The sequence below is a fragment of the Phoxinus phoxinus genome (assembly GCF_949152265.1).
Source record: "Phoxinus phoxinus genome assembly, chromosome: 3".
In the NCBI taxonomy this organism is placed as follows: domain Eukaryota; kingdom Metazoa; phylum Chordata; class Actinopteri; order Cypriniformes; family Leuciscidae; genus Phoxinus; species Phoxinus phoxinus.
Window position 1 is genome coordinate 24,441,169 of NC_136878.1, and position 12,778 is coordinate 24,453,946.

General features: G+C 37.7%; 1 protein-coding gene across 2 annotated transcripts; it reads left to right on the top strand.

Moving 5' to 3' along the window:
• Positions 1-3,321: 3,321 nt before the first annotated feature.
• On the top strand, positions 3,322-8,284 carry LOC306996049 (uncharacterized protein). Of its 2 annotated transcripts, XM_079608137.1 has the most exons (4): positions 3,322-3,736; positions 4,174-5,712; positions 6,068-6,200; positions 7,306-8,280. In XM_079608137.1, exons 2-4 carry the CDS (start codon positions 4,490-4,492, stop codon positions 7,309-7,311), a joined length of 1,362 nt encoding a protein of 453 aa, XP_079464263.1. In that variant the 5' UTR covers positions 3,322-3,736; positions 4,174-4,489; the 3' UTR covers positions 7,312-8,280. The 2 variants fall into 2 exon arrangements, with proteins under 2 accessions (XP_079464263.1, XP_079464262.1); XM_079608136.1 differs by having other exon boundaries at positions 3,322-5,712; positions 7,306-8,284.
• The last annotated feature ends 4,494 nt before the right edge of the window (positions 8,285-12,778 follow it).

The following is a 12,778-nucleotide window of genomic DNA, read 5'->3' on the forward strand; positions in this document are numbered from 1 at the left end:
TACACCAAAATCAAATAAATTATAACGCCAGACTGTCGATGTAAATGTCTATTGAGAGAATCTCTTACATCTCAATGATCGCATTACATTTACAGGAACTAGTTTCTCAGCAGCGGCGGAATTTTACTTTGCTCCGGTTAGTAGTACTGCGCCGAAAAGTAAACACAGAACAGAAGCGCGCACTACAGACGGGACGTCTAGCTAGCTAGTAGTAGCCATGAACAACGATATTGAAAAACATTTGATTGTAAACTAAGGAATTGGCAACATGGTGATTCGTTGTGCATTTCGAAATTGTAAAAATAAACCAAATAGATGGTCATGCAAAAAGTTTCCACAAATTTTCATTGAGAGACCCAGAAAGGAACCAACTGTGACTTCTTTCTGCTGGCTTGGACAACGAGACACCGGCAGAGACTATTAAAGTTGCGAATTTGTAGTGATTATTTTAGACCAGACGACTTTGAAAACCCCCATCATCGAAACGTTCATAAGTCACTGACAAGGAATGCAGTTCCAGCCGTCTTTCCATATGCACCAACAACAGCAGATGAACAGGTAATAACTTTTGTTAGGCTACTATAGCTATCTATGAAGCTAGTCCCTTTCATAACTGATAGAATGACAATGACAACGTTAGTGGAGGTAACGTTACAGTTCAATTTCTGCCCTTTTAGCATCCATCTCGATTAGTTCTTCGTCTGTGTATTCCGGCTCATACATGTACGGTTCGTTGAATAAAACACATTCCTCGTCTCCAAAGTCTGAAACATTGGCATGGCTTTCAAACGTGGCCATAGTCCTATGTTGATTTCTTAGTGAAATATCCTCTGCTTCTGTAGTGATGAGTGTCAGCGGCAGGTAAATACACTTGCGTCATGTGGAGACTCTCTCGGTTGCCTAGGTAACTTAATATCAGTCCGCCGCTGTTGTAGACTGTGCTGATAAATACAGGGAACAAAGTGTAACTATTGCAATCCAATGAAAGGGTAGTTTGATTTCTAACATTATTCTCTCAATAGACATTTACATCGACGGTCTGGCGTTATAATTTATTTGCTTTTGGTGTACTGTGGAGTGGGTAAAACAGTTTTTAATGGCAGGCTAGCTTATACCGTTGACTCGCGCTAGCCTAGCATCGGCGAACTAAGCAACTGGAAGGACTGGATGAACATTTTTGAAAACTGTCTCCACTGATGAATAACAACTAGGCTAACTTGAAAATGAGGTCCGATGTCCAAAATCCTGAACCACCCCTTTAAAAGGCAAAATATATTCTTTAAACTGATGGCAGTTAAGCTCCATCCACAAAAAAAATGAGTTCAAGTCCCGGGTCATGTTTTTTTTTTTTTTCCATAGTTTTGGGATTTTGACGACAGGTCCCGGGTCATCGTTTTTTTTTTTTTTTCATACTTTCCTATCATGGTTAAAAGGCAAAAGATATTCTTTAAACTGATGGCAGTTAAGCTCCATCCACAAAGAAATTGAGGTCAAGTCCCGGGTCATGTTTTTTTTGTTTTTTTTTGTTTTCTCATACTTTTGGGATTTTGACGACAGGTCCTGGGTCATCATTTTTTTTTTTTTTTTTTTTTTTTTTCATACTTTCCTATCATTGTTAAAAGGCAAAAGATATTCTTTAAACTGATGGCAGTTAAGCTCCATCCACAAAGAAATTGAGTTCAAGTCCCGGGTCATGTTTTTTTTGTTTTTTTTTGTTTTCTCATACTTTTGGGATTTTGACGACAGGTCCCGGGTCATCGTTTTTTTTTTTTTTTTCATACTTTCCTATCATTGTTAAAAGGCAAAAGATATTCTTTAAACTGATGGCAGTTAAGCTCCATCCACAAAGAAATTGAGTTCAAGTCCCGGGTCATGTTTTTTTTGTTGTTTTTTTTCATACTTTTGGGATTTTGACGACAGGTCCCGGGTCATCGTTTTTTTTTTTTTTTTTTTTTTTTCATACTTTCCTATCATTGTTAAAAGGCAAAAGATATTCTTTAAACTGATGGCAGTTAAGCTCCATCCACAAAGAAATTGAGTTCAAGTCCCGGGTCATGTTTTTATTTTTTTATTTTTTTTTATACTTTTGGGATTTTGACTAGAGGTCGACCGATTCGGGTCGGTCGACTGGCATGATGCAGTACAAGAGCGGCCTCTAGAGGTGTAATAAAAACTCGTGCCTCGTGTTGTTTATTTCGACACGTGATTCTGCGTGCTGCACTGAGAGCACATGCTGCGCGGAGAGCGCTGACATCAGATGCGCGTTTAAAGCACCGTCGACAGCTCAAATGTATGTATGCAGTACATTTTGTCATATCATTATAAAGTGATTAATTTGTTGACTATTTAGTCAACAAATTAATTTTGCATTAGTAGAGAAAGAACAGCACAACAGTATGTTTGTTTGCCTTCGAGGCTGAGAGGACGCTAACATTAGTAGTACCTCAAGCGGTTAAAACACTGACAAACATAAACGTAAGTCCGACCCGAATGTTTAATGTCACAATTGTTACCTCTATTTGCATTAGTTCATATCCAGCTGGTCACTTTTATGCATTAAATATGCAGAGAAGTTGCATATTTAAAACTAGAGACGTAAGCAAACTGATATGTTCATACAGCCGACAGAAACATAAACGAATCAGTAAAGCATTCGATTTCGGTTATTTATTTTTTTCATCTTCACTTTAATACAAATTTTGTTACTTTTTTATTAATTAAGTTGGCTTGAAAAGAAGAACAGTTAAATAGTTACATTTTGAATGTAACATGGTTTTATTTGTTATTTAGAGTATTACTTTTTGTTTCAGTTTGAATGAATGTCTTTTATTGACTTAAATATTTATTCACATTTATATATTTATTTCATTTAGCATGTTTTCATGGTTCAATACAGTTTTTTTTTTTTTTTTTTATAATAATAAAGTTCAGCACTGTTTTACTTGGAGTGTTTGTCTTTATCCAGTATCAATTTTAAAAACTATCGGTTCATTAATCGGTTATCGGCAAGTATGGCCCAACCTAGCTATCGTTATCGGTAAAATCCACTATCGGTCGACCTCTAATTTTGACGACAGGTCCCGGGTCATCGTTTTTTTTTTTTTTTTTTTCATACTTTCCTATCATTGTTAAAAGGCAAAAGATATTCTTTAAACTGATGGCAGTTAAGCTCCATCCACAAAAAAATTGAGTTCAAGTCCCGGGTCATGTTTTTTTTTTTTTTTTTTCTCTCATACTTTTGGGATTTTGACTACAGGTCCCCCGGGTCATCGTTTTTTTTTTTTTTTTTTTTTTTTTTTTTTTTTTTCATACTTTTGTTACGACCCGTGAGGTCTGTGTATGTGTGTGTGTCGCGTGCGCTCTTTTTCTCTCCCTCTCCTGCAGGTGTCTGGAGGTTGACGCAGATAATCCCGCAGCTGAAGCTGATCAACGGAAATCAGCGAGGTGTATAAACAGGGCCAGTGAAGTGCTCTGGGAAAAGGAGATCCCTCTTCCTTGTTGACGTCTGTGTGGCTCACTGGATTGGAATTGCTGTGTGGACTATTGAGATCGGCTGGGTGCAGCTGATCGAGATCTCTTTATTTTTCCCTTGAAGTCTGTGTGGATTACTAAACGTTGACTACTGTGTGAATTGCTGTGTGAACTAGATCGGCTGGGTGCAGCTGATCGTGATCTTTGCCTTGTGCCGTCTCCGTTGAGCCAGCTGACGGGCCAGTGTTTGTGATCAGCTGGAGAGGTGTGGTGAGCAGCGGGCTGTCCTCGTCTCGTGTGTATTGCATCTGCGCGGCGGGAGCCGTGGGGACTGTCTGTGTGTTGTGTTGTTATATTTTTCTAGTAAGCGTCTTTGTTAGTTAATCAATAAATACACAAACTTGACACCTGTTTCGAGTCATCCTTGAGTTTTCCATCCTGGGTATATTTATTTGTTTGTCCCAAAAACCCCTAGACAAGCCAGGGACGTAACAAAAGTGGGGGCTCGTCCGGGATTTTTGGAAAACTGGGATGCTTGTTTCATGTGACATGTTGTGGATCAGGTTTTTAAACCTGATGGTATATTCGTGATTTATTTCGGTGTAGGCTAGGTATAGCTATAGCATATGTATATTTTGTTTTGGTTGTTTATGGTGATTGATGTTTCCCTGAGTAAAACTTCCACTTGAACTGCTTCCTCAGCTTAGCGTAGGGTAGTGTCCAGCTAGGCTGAAATAGCCTTTCCATCGGGCACTAGTTTATTATTTTGCATTTTTTATTTTTGGAAGCAAATCCTGGGCGGAGACTACGTTCTCCAAAGGGGGCTGGCGTTTCAGGGTTTCGACCGCTGATGTTTTGCCTATAAGTCGCCTCGAGCCCGGCACGCTTCTGAAGATAGATAGGTAAGTTTGGTGAGGCAGGTGCTGAGGAGGTTTGTTTTGTGGAGGGGAAGGGGTGATATTGAGTCATTGAGTTATACTATGTCAATTTAATTAGTTGTTTTTCAAGTGGTTTTGTCATGGCAGCGTTTGATTTAAAGGCGTTTGTGTCTTTTCCAGATTTTAACCAGCTGGATAAATGCAAGAAAATTGAACTTCATGATATTGCAAACTATTATGAGATTTCTGTATCCACTTCTCTAGGGAGAGCTGAACTTAAAGCGGTGGTCTTGAACGGACTCCTCAGTAAAGGGGTTATGGCATTACCGGTACCTGTGAGTGATTTTGATCCAGAGCTGAGTGTGAGGGGGGACCAACTTGCTCTAGGGACCCCCACTGGTCAACAGAGGATACAGACAGGTAAGCCTGTAACAATGCCCAAATATGTGCCATCTTCAACTGAGTCATCCCCAGGTTCTATGGAGGATGGCCGGTTAAAAGTTCGTTTGTTGCGGCTTCAAATAGAGAAGGAAGAAAAGGAAAGAAATTTCCAACTCCATCGAGAATTGGAATTAAAGAAACAAGATGGAGAAATAGCATTTAAAATAAGACAACTCGAACTGCAGGCAAATATTGATACTGCTCGCCCTGTTACTCCTGCCAGTGTGTCTCCACAGTCTGCCAGTGGGTATGATGTAAGTAAATATATTTCTCTCGTGCCTGTTTTTCGCGAGACTGAAGTGGAAGCTTATTTTGGGGCATTTGAACGTGTTGCTGGAGCTTTGCGCTGGCCTAAAGAGGTGTGGGCCATTTTACTACAGTGTAAATTAAGCGGTAAGGCCCAGGAAGCATGTGCAGCACTGTCAGTTGAGGATGGGTTAAATTATGGCCATGTTAAGAGTGCTATTATGAGAGCTTACGAGTTAGTACCGGAAGCATATCGACAGCGTTTTCGTAGCTTACGGAAAACTCATGATCAGACATTTACAGACTTTGCTCGTGAAAAGGGTATTCTCTTTGATAGATGGTGCACGGCATGTAAAGCAGATGATGTGGCCTCTGTACGTGAACTTATCTTGCTTGAGGAGTTTAAAAACTGTTTGCCAGAACGTACTGCGGTTTATCTAGGTGAACAAAAGATTGTTTCCTTGCAACAGGCAGCCATATTTGCAGATGAGTTTGCGCTTCTGCATAAGTCCACCTTTATTGAGCGAGATGCCCCTCCACGAGCGGGCATTCAAAAGTCTGAACAGCTAGCTCATAATTCTCCTGACAGTCGTCCCAGAATAGCTTCCATTCAAAAGGCAGACAGAGTATGTTTCTTTTGTCGAAAACCTGGACATCTAATTGCTGAGTGCAGGGCGTGGAAGGGTCCGCAACCTAGTCCAACGTAAAAACAACCAAAGGGGGGTTGATTAAAATGTCTCCCCAGCCCCAGAGGCTGGAACCAGAGATGTGTGAGACTGATGATTGTTTTAAACCTTTTATTTTTTAAGGTTTTGTTTCTCTGAGGAGGGTGTGTCCCATGATGATCCTGTCAGCTGCAAAGTGGATGGGGTCGAAAAAGTGACGGCTATATTATCTCTACCGACTCCTACCACTAGACGTGAGCTTAGGCGTTTTTTAGGAATGGCGGGATATTATAGATGTTTTTGCCAAAATTTCTCTGTGGTAGTTGCTCCACTCACTAGACTGTGTAGTCCTTTGGTACCTTTTAGGTGGGATGATGGGTGTGATCAGGCCTTTGGGGCTGCCAAGTCTCTTCTTTGCAGTGCACCTGTGTTGGCGGCGCCCAATTTTTACCAACCGTTTTACTTAGAAGTTGATGCTAGTGCAACTGGAGCTGGGGCGGTGCTGATTAGAGGTCGACCGATTCATCGGTTTTGCCGATTAATCGGCACCGATTGTTGACTGGTGGAACTATCGTTATCGGCAAAATATATACCGATAGTTTTTCCTGGTTGCGTCCATTGCTGGAGCGGCTGAGAAGCGCGCGCTGTCATTCATTACACAGTAGAGCTGAGAAGGGTCTGCTGGCATGATGCAGTACAAGAGCGGCCTCTAGAGGTGTAATAAAAACTCGTGCCTCGTGTTGTTTATTTCGACACGTGATTCTGCGTGCTGCACTGAGAGCACATGCTGCGCGGAGAGCGCTGACATCAGATGCGCGTTTAAAGCACCGTCGACAGCTCAAATGTATGTATGCAGTACATTTTGTCATATCATTATAAAGTGATTAATTTGTTGACTAAATGCTGCATTAGTAGAGAAAGAACAGCACAACAGTATGTTTGTTTGCCTTCGAGGCTGAGAGGACGCTAACATTAGTAGTACCTCAAGCGGTTAAAACACTGACAAACATAAACGTAAGTCCGACCCGAATGTTTAATGTCACAATTGTTACCTCTATTTGCATTAGTTCATATCCAGCTGGTCACTTTTATGCATTAAATATGCAGAGAAGTTGCATATTTAAAACTAGAGACGTAAGCAAACTGATATGTTCATACAGCCGACAGAAACATAAACGAATCAGTAAAGCATTCGATTTCGGTTATTTATTTTTTTCATCTTCACTTTAATACAAATTTTGTTACTTTTTTATTAATTAAGTTGGCTTGAAAAGAAGAACAGTTAAATAGTTACATTTTGAATGTAACATGGTTTTATTTGTTATTTAGAGTATTACTTTTTGTTTCAGTTTGAATGAATGTCTTTTATTGACTTAAATATTTATTCACATTTATATATTTATTTCATTTAGCATGTTTTCATGGTTCAATACAGTTTTTTTTTTTTTTTTTTATAATAATAAAGTTCAGCACTGTTTTACTTGGAGTGTTTGTCTTTATCCAGTATCAATTTTAAAAACTATCGGTTCATTAATCGGTTATCGGCAAGTATGGCCCAACCTAGCTATCGTTATCGGTAAAATCCACTATCGGTCGACCTCTAGTGCTGATGCAGCGAGGGGAGGGAGACATGTGTAAACCTTTGTGTTATTTTTCAACTAAGTTCAAGAAACACCAGCTGAACTATTCCACCATAAAGGAGGAGACATTGGCCATGCTCCTTGCTCTACAGCACTTTGAAGTGTATGTAGGTTCAAGTTTCTTGCCAGTCACTGTTTACACAGATCATAACCCTATTGTTTTTCTAGCCCGCATGAACAACACTAACCAACGGTTGATGCGTTGGGCCCTTCTTGCTCAAGGCTACAACTTGCATATTAAACATAAAAGGGGAGCAGACAACATCTTGGCTGATGCCCTATCCCGTGGGTAAGACTAAAATTCTTTAACATATAAGGGATAAACTTTTATGTGTTCTAAGATACACACTATATAAGTTTGTTCTTATGGGTGGGGGTGTTACGACCCGTGAGGTCTGTGTATGTGTGTGTGTCGCGTGCGCTCTTTTTCTCTCCCTCTCCTGCAGGTGTCTGGAGGTTGACGCAGATAATCCCGCAGCTGAAGCTGATCAACGGAAATCAGCGAGGTGTATAAACAGGGCCAGTGAAGTGCTCTGGGAAAAGGAGATCCCTCTTCCTTGTTGACGTCTGTGTGGCTCACCGGATTGGAATTGCTGTGTGGACTATTGAGATCGGCTGGGTGCAGCTGATCGAGATCTCTTTATTTTTCCCTTGAAGTCTGTGTGGATTACTAAACGTTGACTACTGTGTGAATTGCTGTGTGAACTAGATCGGCTGGGTGCAGCTGATCGTGATCTTTGCCTTGTGCCGTCTCCGTTGAGCCAGCTGACGGGCCAGTGTTTGTGATCAGCTGGAGAGGTGTGGTGAGCAGCGGGCTGTCCTCGTCTCGTGTGTATTGCATCTGCGCGGCGGGAGCCGTGGGGACTGTCTGTGTGTTGTGTTGTTATATTTTTCTAGTAAGCGTCTTTGTTAGTTAATCAATAAATACACAAACTTGACACCTGTTTCGAGTCATCCTTGAGTTTTCCATCCTGGGTATATTTATTTGTTTGTCCCAAAAACCCCTAGACAAGCCAGGGACGTAACACTTTCCTATCATTGTTAAAAGGCAAAAGATATTCTTTAAACTGATGGCAGTTAAGCTCCATCCACAAAGAAATTGAGTTCAAGTCCCGGGTCATGTTTTTTTTATTTTTTATTTTTTTTTATACTTTTGGGATTTTGACGACAGGTCCCGGGTCATCGTTTTTTTTTTTTTTTTCATACTTTCCTATCATGGTTAAAAGGCAAAAGATATTCTTTAAACTGATGGCAGTTAAGCTCCATCCACAAAGAAATTGAGTTCAAGTCCCGGGTCATGTTTTTTTTTTTTTTTTTTCATACTTTTGGGATTTTGACGACAGGTCCCGGGTCATCGTTTTTTTTTTTTTTGTTTTTTTGTTTTTTCATACTTTCCTATCATTGTTAAAAGGCAAAAAAATATTCTTTAAACTGATGGCAGTTAAGCTCCATCCACAAAGAAATTGAGTTCAAGTCCCGGGTCATCGTTTTTTTTTTTTTTTTTTTTTCATACTTTCCTATCATGGTTAAAAGGCAAAATATATTATTTAAACTGATGGCAGTTAAGCTCCATCCACAAAGAAATTGAGTTCAAGTCCCGGGTCATGTTTTTTTTTTTTTTTTTTTTTCATACTTTTGGGATTTTGACGACAGGTCCCGGGTCATCGTTTTTTTTTTTTTTTTTTCATACTTTCCTATCATTGTTAAAAGGCAAAAGATATTCTTTAAACTGATGGCAGTTAAGCTCCATCCACAAAAAAAATGAGTTCAAGTCCCGGGTCATGTTTTTTTTTTTTCTCATACTTTTGGGATTTTGACGACAGGTCCCGGGTCATCGGTTTTTTTTTTTTTTCATACTTTCCTATCATTGTTAAAAGGCAAAAGATATTCTTTAAACTGATGGCAGTTAAGCTCCATCCACAAAGAAATTGAGTTCAAGTCCCGGGTCATGTTTTTTTTTTTTCTCATACTTTTGGGATTTTGACGACAGGTCCCCCGGGTCATCGTTTTTTTTTTTTTTTTTTTTTTTTTTTCATACTTTCCTATCATTGTTAAAAGGCAAAAGATATTCTTTAAACTGATGGCAGTTAAGCTCCATCCACAAAGAAATTGAGTTCAAGTCCCGGGTCATGTTTTTTTTTTTTTTTTTTTTTTTTTATACTTTTGGGATTTTGACGACAGGTCCCGGGTCATCGTTTTTTTTTTTTTTTTTTTTTTTTTTTCATACTTTCCTATCATTGTTAAAAGGCAAAAGATATTCTTTAAACTGATGGCAGTTAAGCTCCATCCACAAAGAAATTGAGTTCAAGTCCCGGGTCATGTTTTTTTTTTTTTTTTTTTTTTTTTTACTTTTGGGATTTTGACGACAGGTCCCGGGTCATCGTTTTTTTTTTTTTTTTCATACTTTCCTATCATGGTTAAAAGGCAAAAGATATTCTTTAAACTGATGGCAGTTAAGCTCCATCCACAAAGAAATTGAGTTCAAGTCCCGGGTCATGTTTTTTTTTTTTTTTTTTTCATACTTTTGGGATTTTGACGACAGGTCCCGGGTCATCGTTTTTTTTTTTTTTTGTTGTTGTTGTTTTTTCATACTTTCCTATCATTGTTAAAAGGCAAAAAAATATTCTTTAAACTGATGGCAGTTAAGCTCCATCCACAAAGAAATTGAGTTCAAGTCCCGGGTCATGTTTTTTTTTTTTCATACTTTTGGGATTTTGACGACAGGTCCCGGGTCATCGTTTTTTTTTTTTTTTTTTTTTTTTTTTCGTACTTTCCTATCATGGTTAAAAGGCAAAATATATTATTTAAACTGATGGCAGTTAAGCTCCATCCACAAAACCATTGAGTTCAAGTCCCGGGTCATGTTTTTTTTTTTTTTTTTTTTTTATACTTTTGGGATTTTGACGACAGGTCCCGGGTCATCGTTTTTTTTTTTTTTTCATACTTTCCTATCATTGTTAAAAGGCAAAAGATATTCTTTAAACTGATGGCAGTTAAGCTCCATCCACAAAAAAATTGAGTTCAAGTCCCGGGTCATGTTTTTTTTTTTTCTCATAGTTTTGGGATTTTGACGACAGGTCCCGGGTCATCGTTTTTTTTTTTTTTTCTTTTTTTTTTTCATACTTTCCTATCATTGTTAAAAGGCAAAATATATTCTTTAAACTGATGGCAGTTAAGCTCCATCCACAAAGAAATTGAGTTCAAGTCCCGGGTCATGTTTTTTTTTTTTTTTTTTTTTTTCATACTTTTGGGATTTTGACGACAGGTCCCGGGTCATCGTTTTTTTTTTTTTTTTTCATACTTTCCTATCATTGTTAAAAGGCAAAATATATTCTTTAAACTGATGGCAGTTAAGCTCCATCCACAAAGAAATTGAGTTCAAGTCCCGGGTCATGTTTTTTTTTTTTTTTACTCATACTTTTGGGATTTTGACGACAGGTCCCGGGTCATCGTTTTTTTTTGTTGTTGTTGTTTTTTTTTCATACTTTCCTATCATTGTTAAAAGGCAAAAATATTCTTTAAACTGATGGCAGTTAAGCTCCATCCACAAAGAAATTGAGTTCAAGTCCCGGGTCATGTTTTTTTTTTTTTTTTTTTTTTTTTACTTTTGGGATTTTGACGACAGGTCCCGGGTCATCGTTTTTTTTTTTTTTATATACTTTCCTATCATTGTTAAAAGGCAAAAGATATTCTTTAAACTGATGGCAGTTAAGCTCCATCCACAAAGAAATTGAGTTCAAGTCCCGGGTCATGTTTTTTTTTTTTCTCATAGTTTTGGGATTTTGACGACAGGTCCCGGGTCATCGTTTTTTTTTTTTTTTCATACTTTCCTATCATTGTTAAAAGGCAAAATATATTCTTTAAACTGATGGCAGTTAAGCTCCATCCACAAAAAAAATTGAGTTCAAGTCCCGGGTCATGTTTTTTTTTTTTTTTTTTTTTTTCATACCTTTGGGATTCTGACGACAGGTCCCGGGTCATCGTTTTTTTTTTTTTTCATACTTTCCTATCATGGTTAAAAGGCAAAATATATTCTTTAAACTGATGGCAGTTAAGCTCCATCCACAAAAAAAATTGAGTTCAAGTCCCGGGTCATCGTTTTTTTTTTTTTTTCATACTTTCCTATCATTGTTAAAAGGCAAAATATATTCTTTAAACTGATGGCAGTTAAGCTCCATCCACAAAAAAAATTGAGTTCAAGTCCCGGGTCATCGTTTTTTTTTTTTTTTTCATACTTTCCTATCATTGTTAAAAGGCAAAATATATTCTTTAAACTGATGGCAGTTAAGCTCCATCCACAAAAAAAATTGAGTTCAAGTCCCGGGTCATGTTTTTTTTTTTTTTTTTTTTCATACTTTCCTATCATGGTTAAAAGGCAAAATATATTCTTTAAACTGATAGCAGTTAAGCTCCATCCACAAAGAAATTGAGTTCAAGTCCCGGGTCATGTTTTTTTTTGTTTTTTTTTGTTTTTTCATACTTTTGGGATTCTGACGACAGGTCCCGGGTCATCGTTTTTTTTTTTTTTCATACTTTCCTATCATGGTTAAAAGGCAAAATATATTCTTTAAACTGATGGCAGTTAAGCTCCATCCACAAAAAAAATTGAGTTCAAGTCCCGGGTCATCGTTTTTTTTTTTTTTTCATACTTTCCTATCATTGTTAAAAGGCAAAATATATTCTTTAAACTGATGGCAGTTAAGCTCCATCCACAAAAAAAATTGAGTTCAAGTCCCGGGTCATCGTTTTTTTTTTTTTTTTCATACTTTCCTATCATTGTTAAAAGGCAAAATATATTCTTTAAACTGATGGCAGTTAAGCTCCATCCACAAAAAAAATTGAGTTCAAGTCCCGGGTCATGTTTTTTTTTTTTTTTTTTTTCATACTTTCCTATCATGGTTAAAAGGCAAAATATATTCTTTAAACTGATAGCAGTTAAGCTCCATCCACAAAGAAATTGAGTTCAAGTCCCGGGTCATGTTTTTTTTTGTTTTTTTTTGTTTTTTCATACTTTTGGGATTTTGACGACAGGTCCCGGGTCATCGTTTTTTTTTTTTTTTTTTTTTTTTTTTTTTTTTTTCTACTTTCCTATCATTGTTAAAAGGCAAAATATATTATTTAAACTGATGGCAGTTAAGCTCCATCCACAAAAAAATTTAGTTCAAGTCCCGGGTTATGTTTTTTTTTTTTTTTTTTTTTTTCATACTTTTGGGATTTTGACTACAGGTCCCGGGTCATCGTTTTTTTTTTTTTTTCATACTCTCCTATCATGGTTAAAAGGCAAAATATATTCTTTAAACTGATGGCAGTTAAGCTCCATCCACAAAGAAATTGAGTTCAAGTCCCGGGTCATATATTTTTTTGTTTTTTTTCTCATACTTTTGGGATTTTGACGACAGGTCCGGGGTCATCGTTTTTTTTTTTTTTTTTTTTTTTT

Coding starts and splice junctions, on each gene's coding strand:
- LOC306996049 (XM_079608136.1), top strand. CDS start 4,490: ATGGCAGCGTTTGATTTAAAGGCGTTTGTGTCTTTTCCAGATTTTAAC. Junction 5,713..6,067: donor CTAATTGCTGAGTGCAGGGC/GTGGAAGGGTCC, acceptor GGTACCTTTTAG/GTGGGATGATGGGTGTGATC.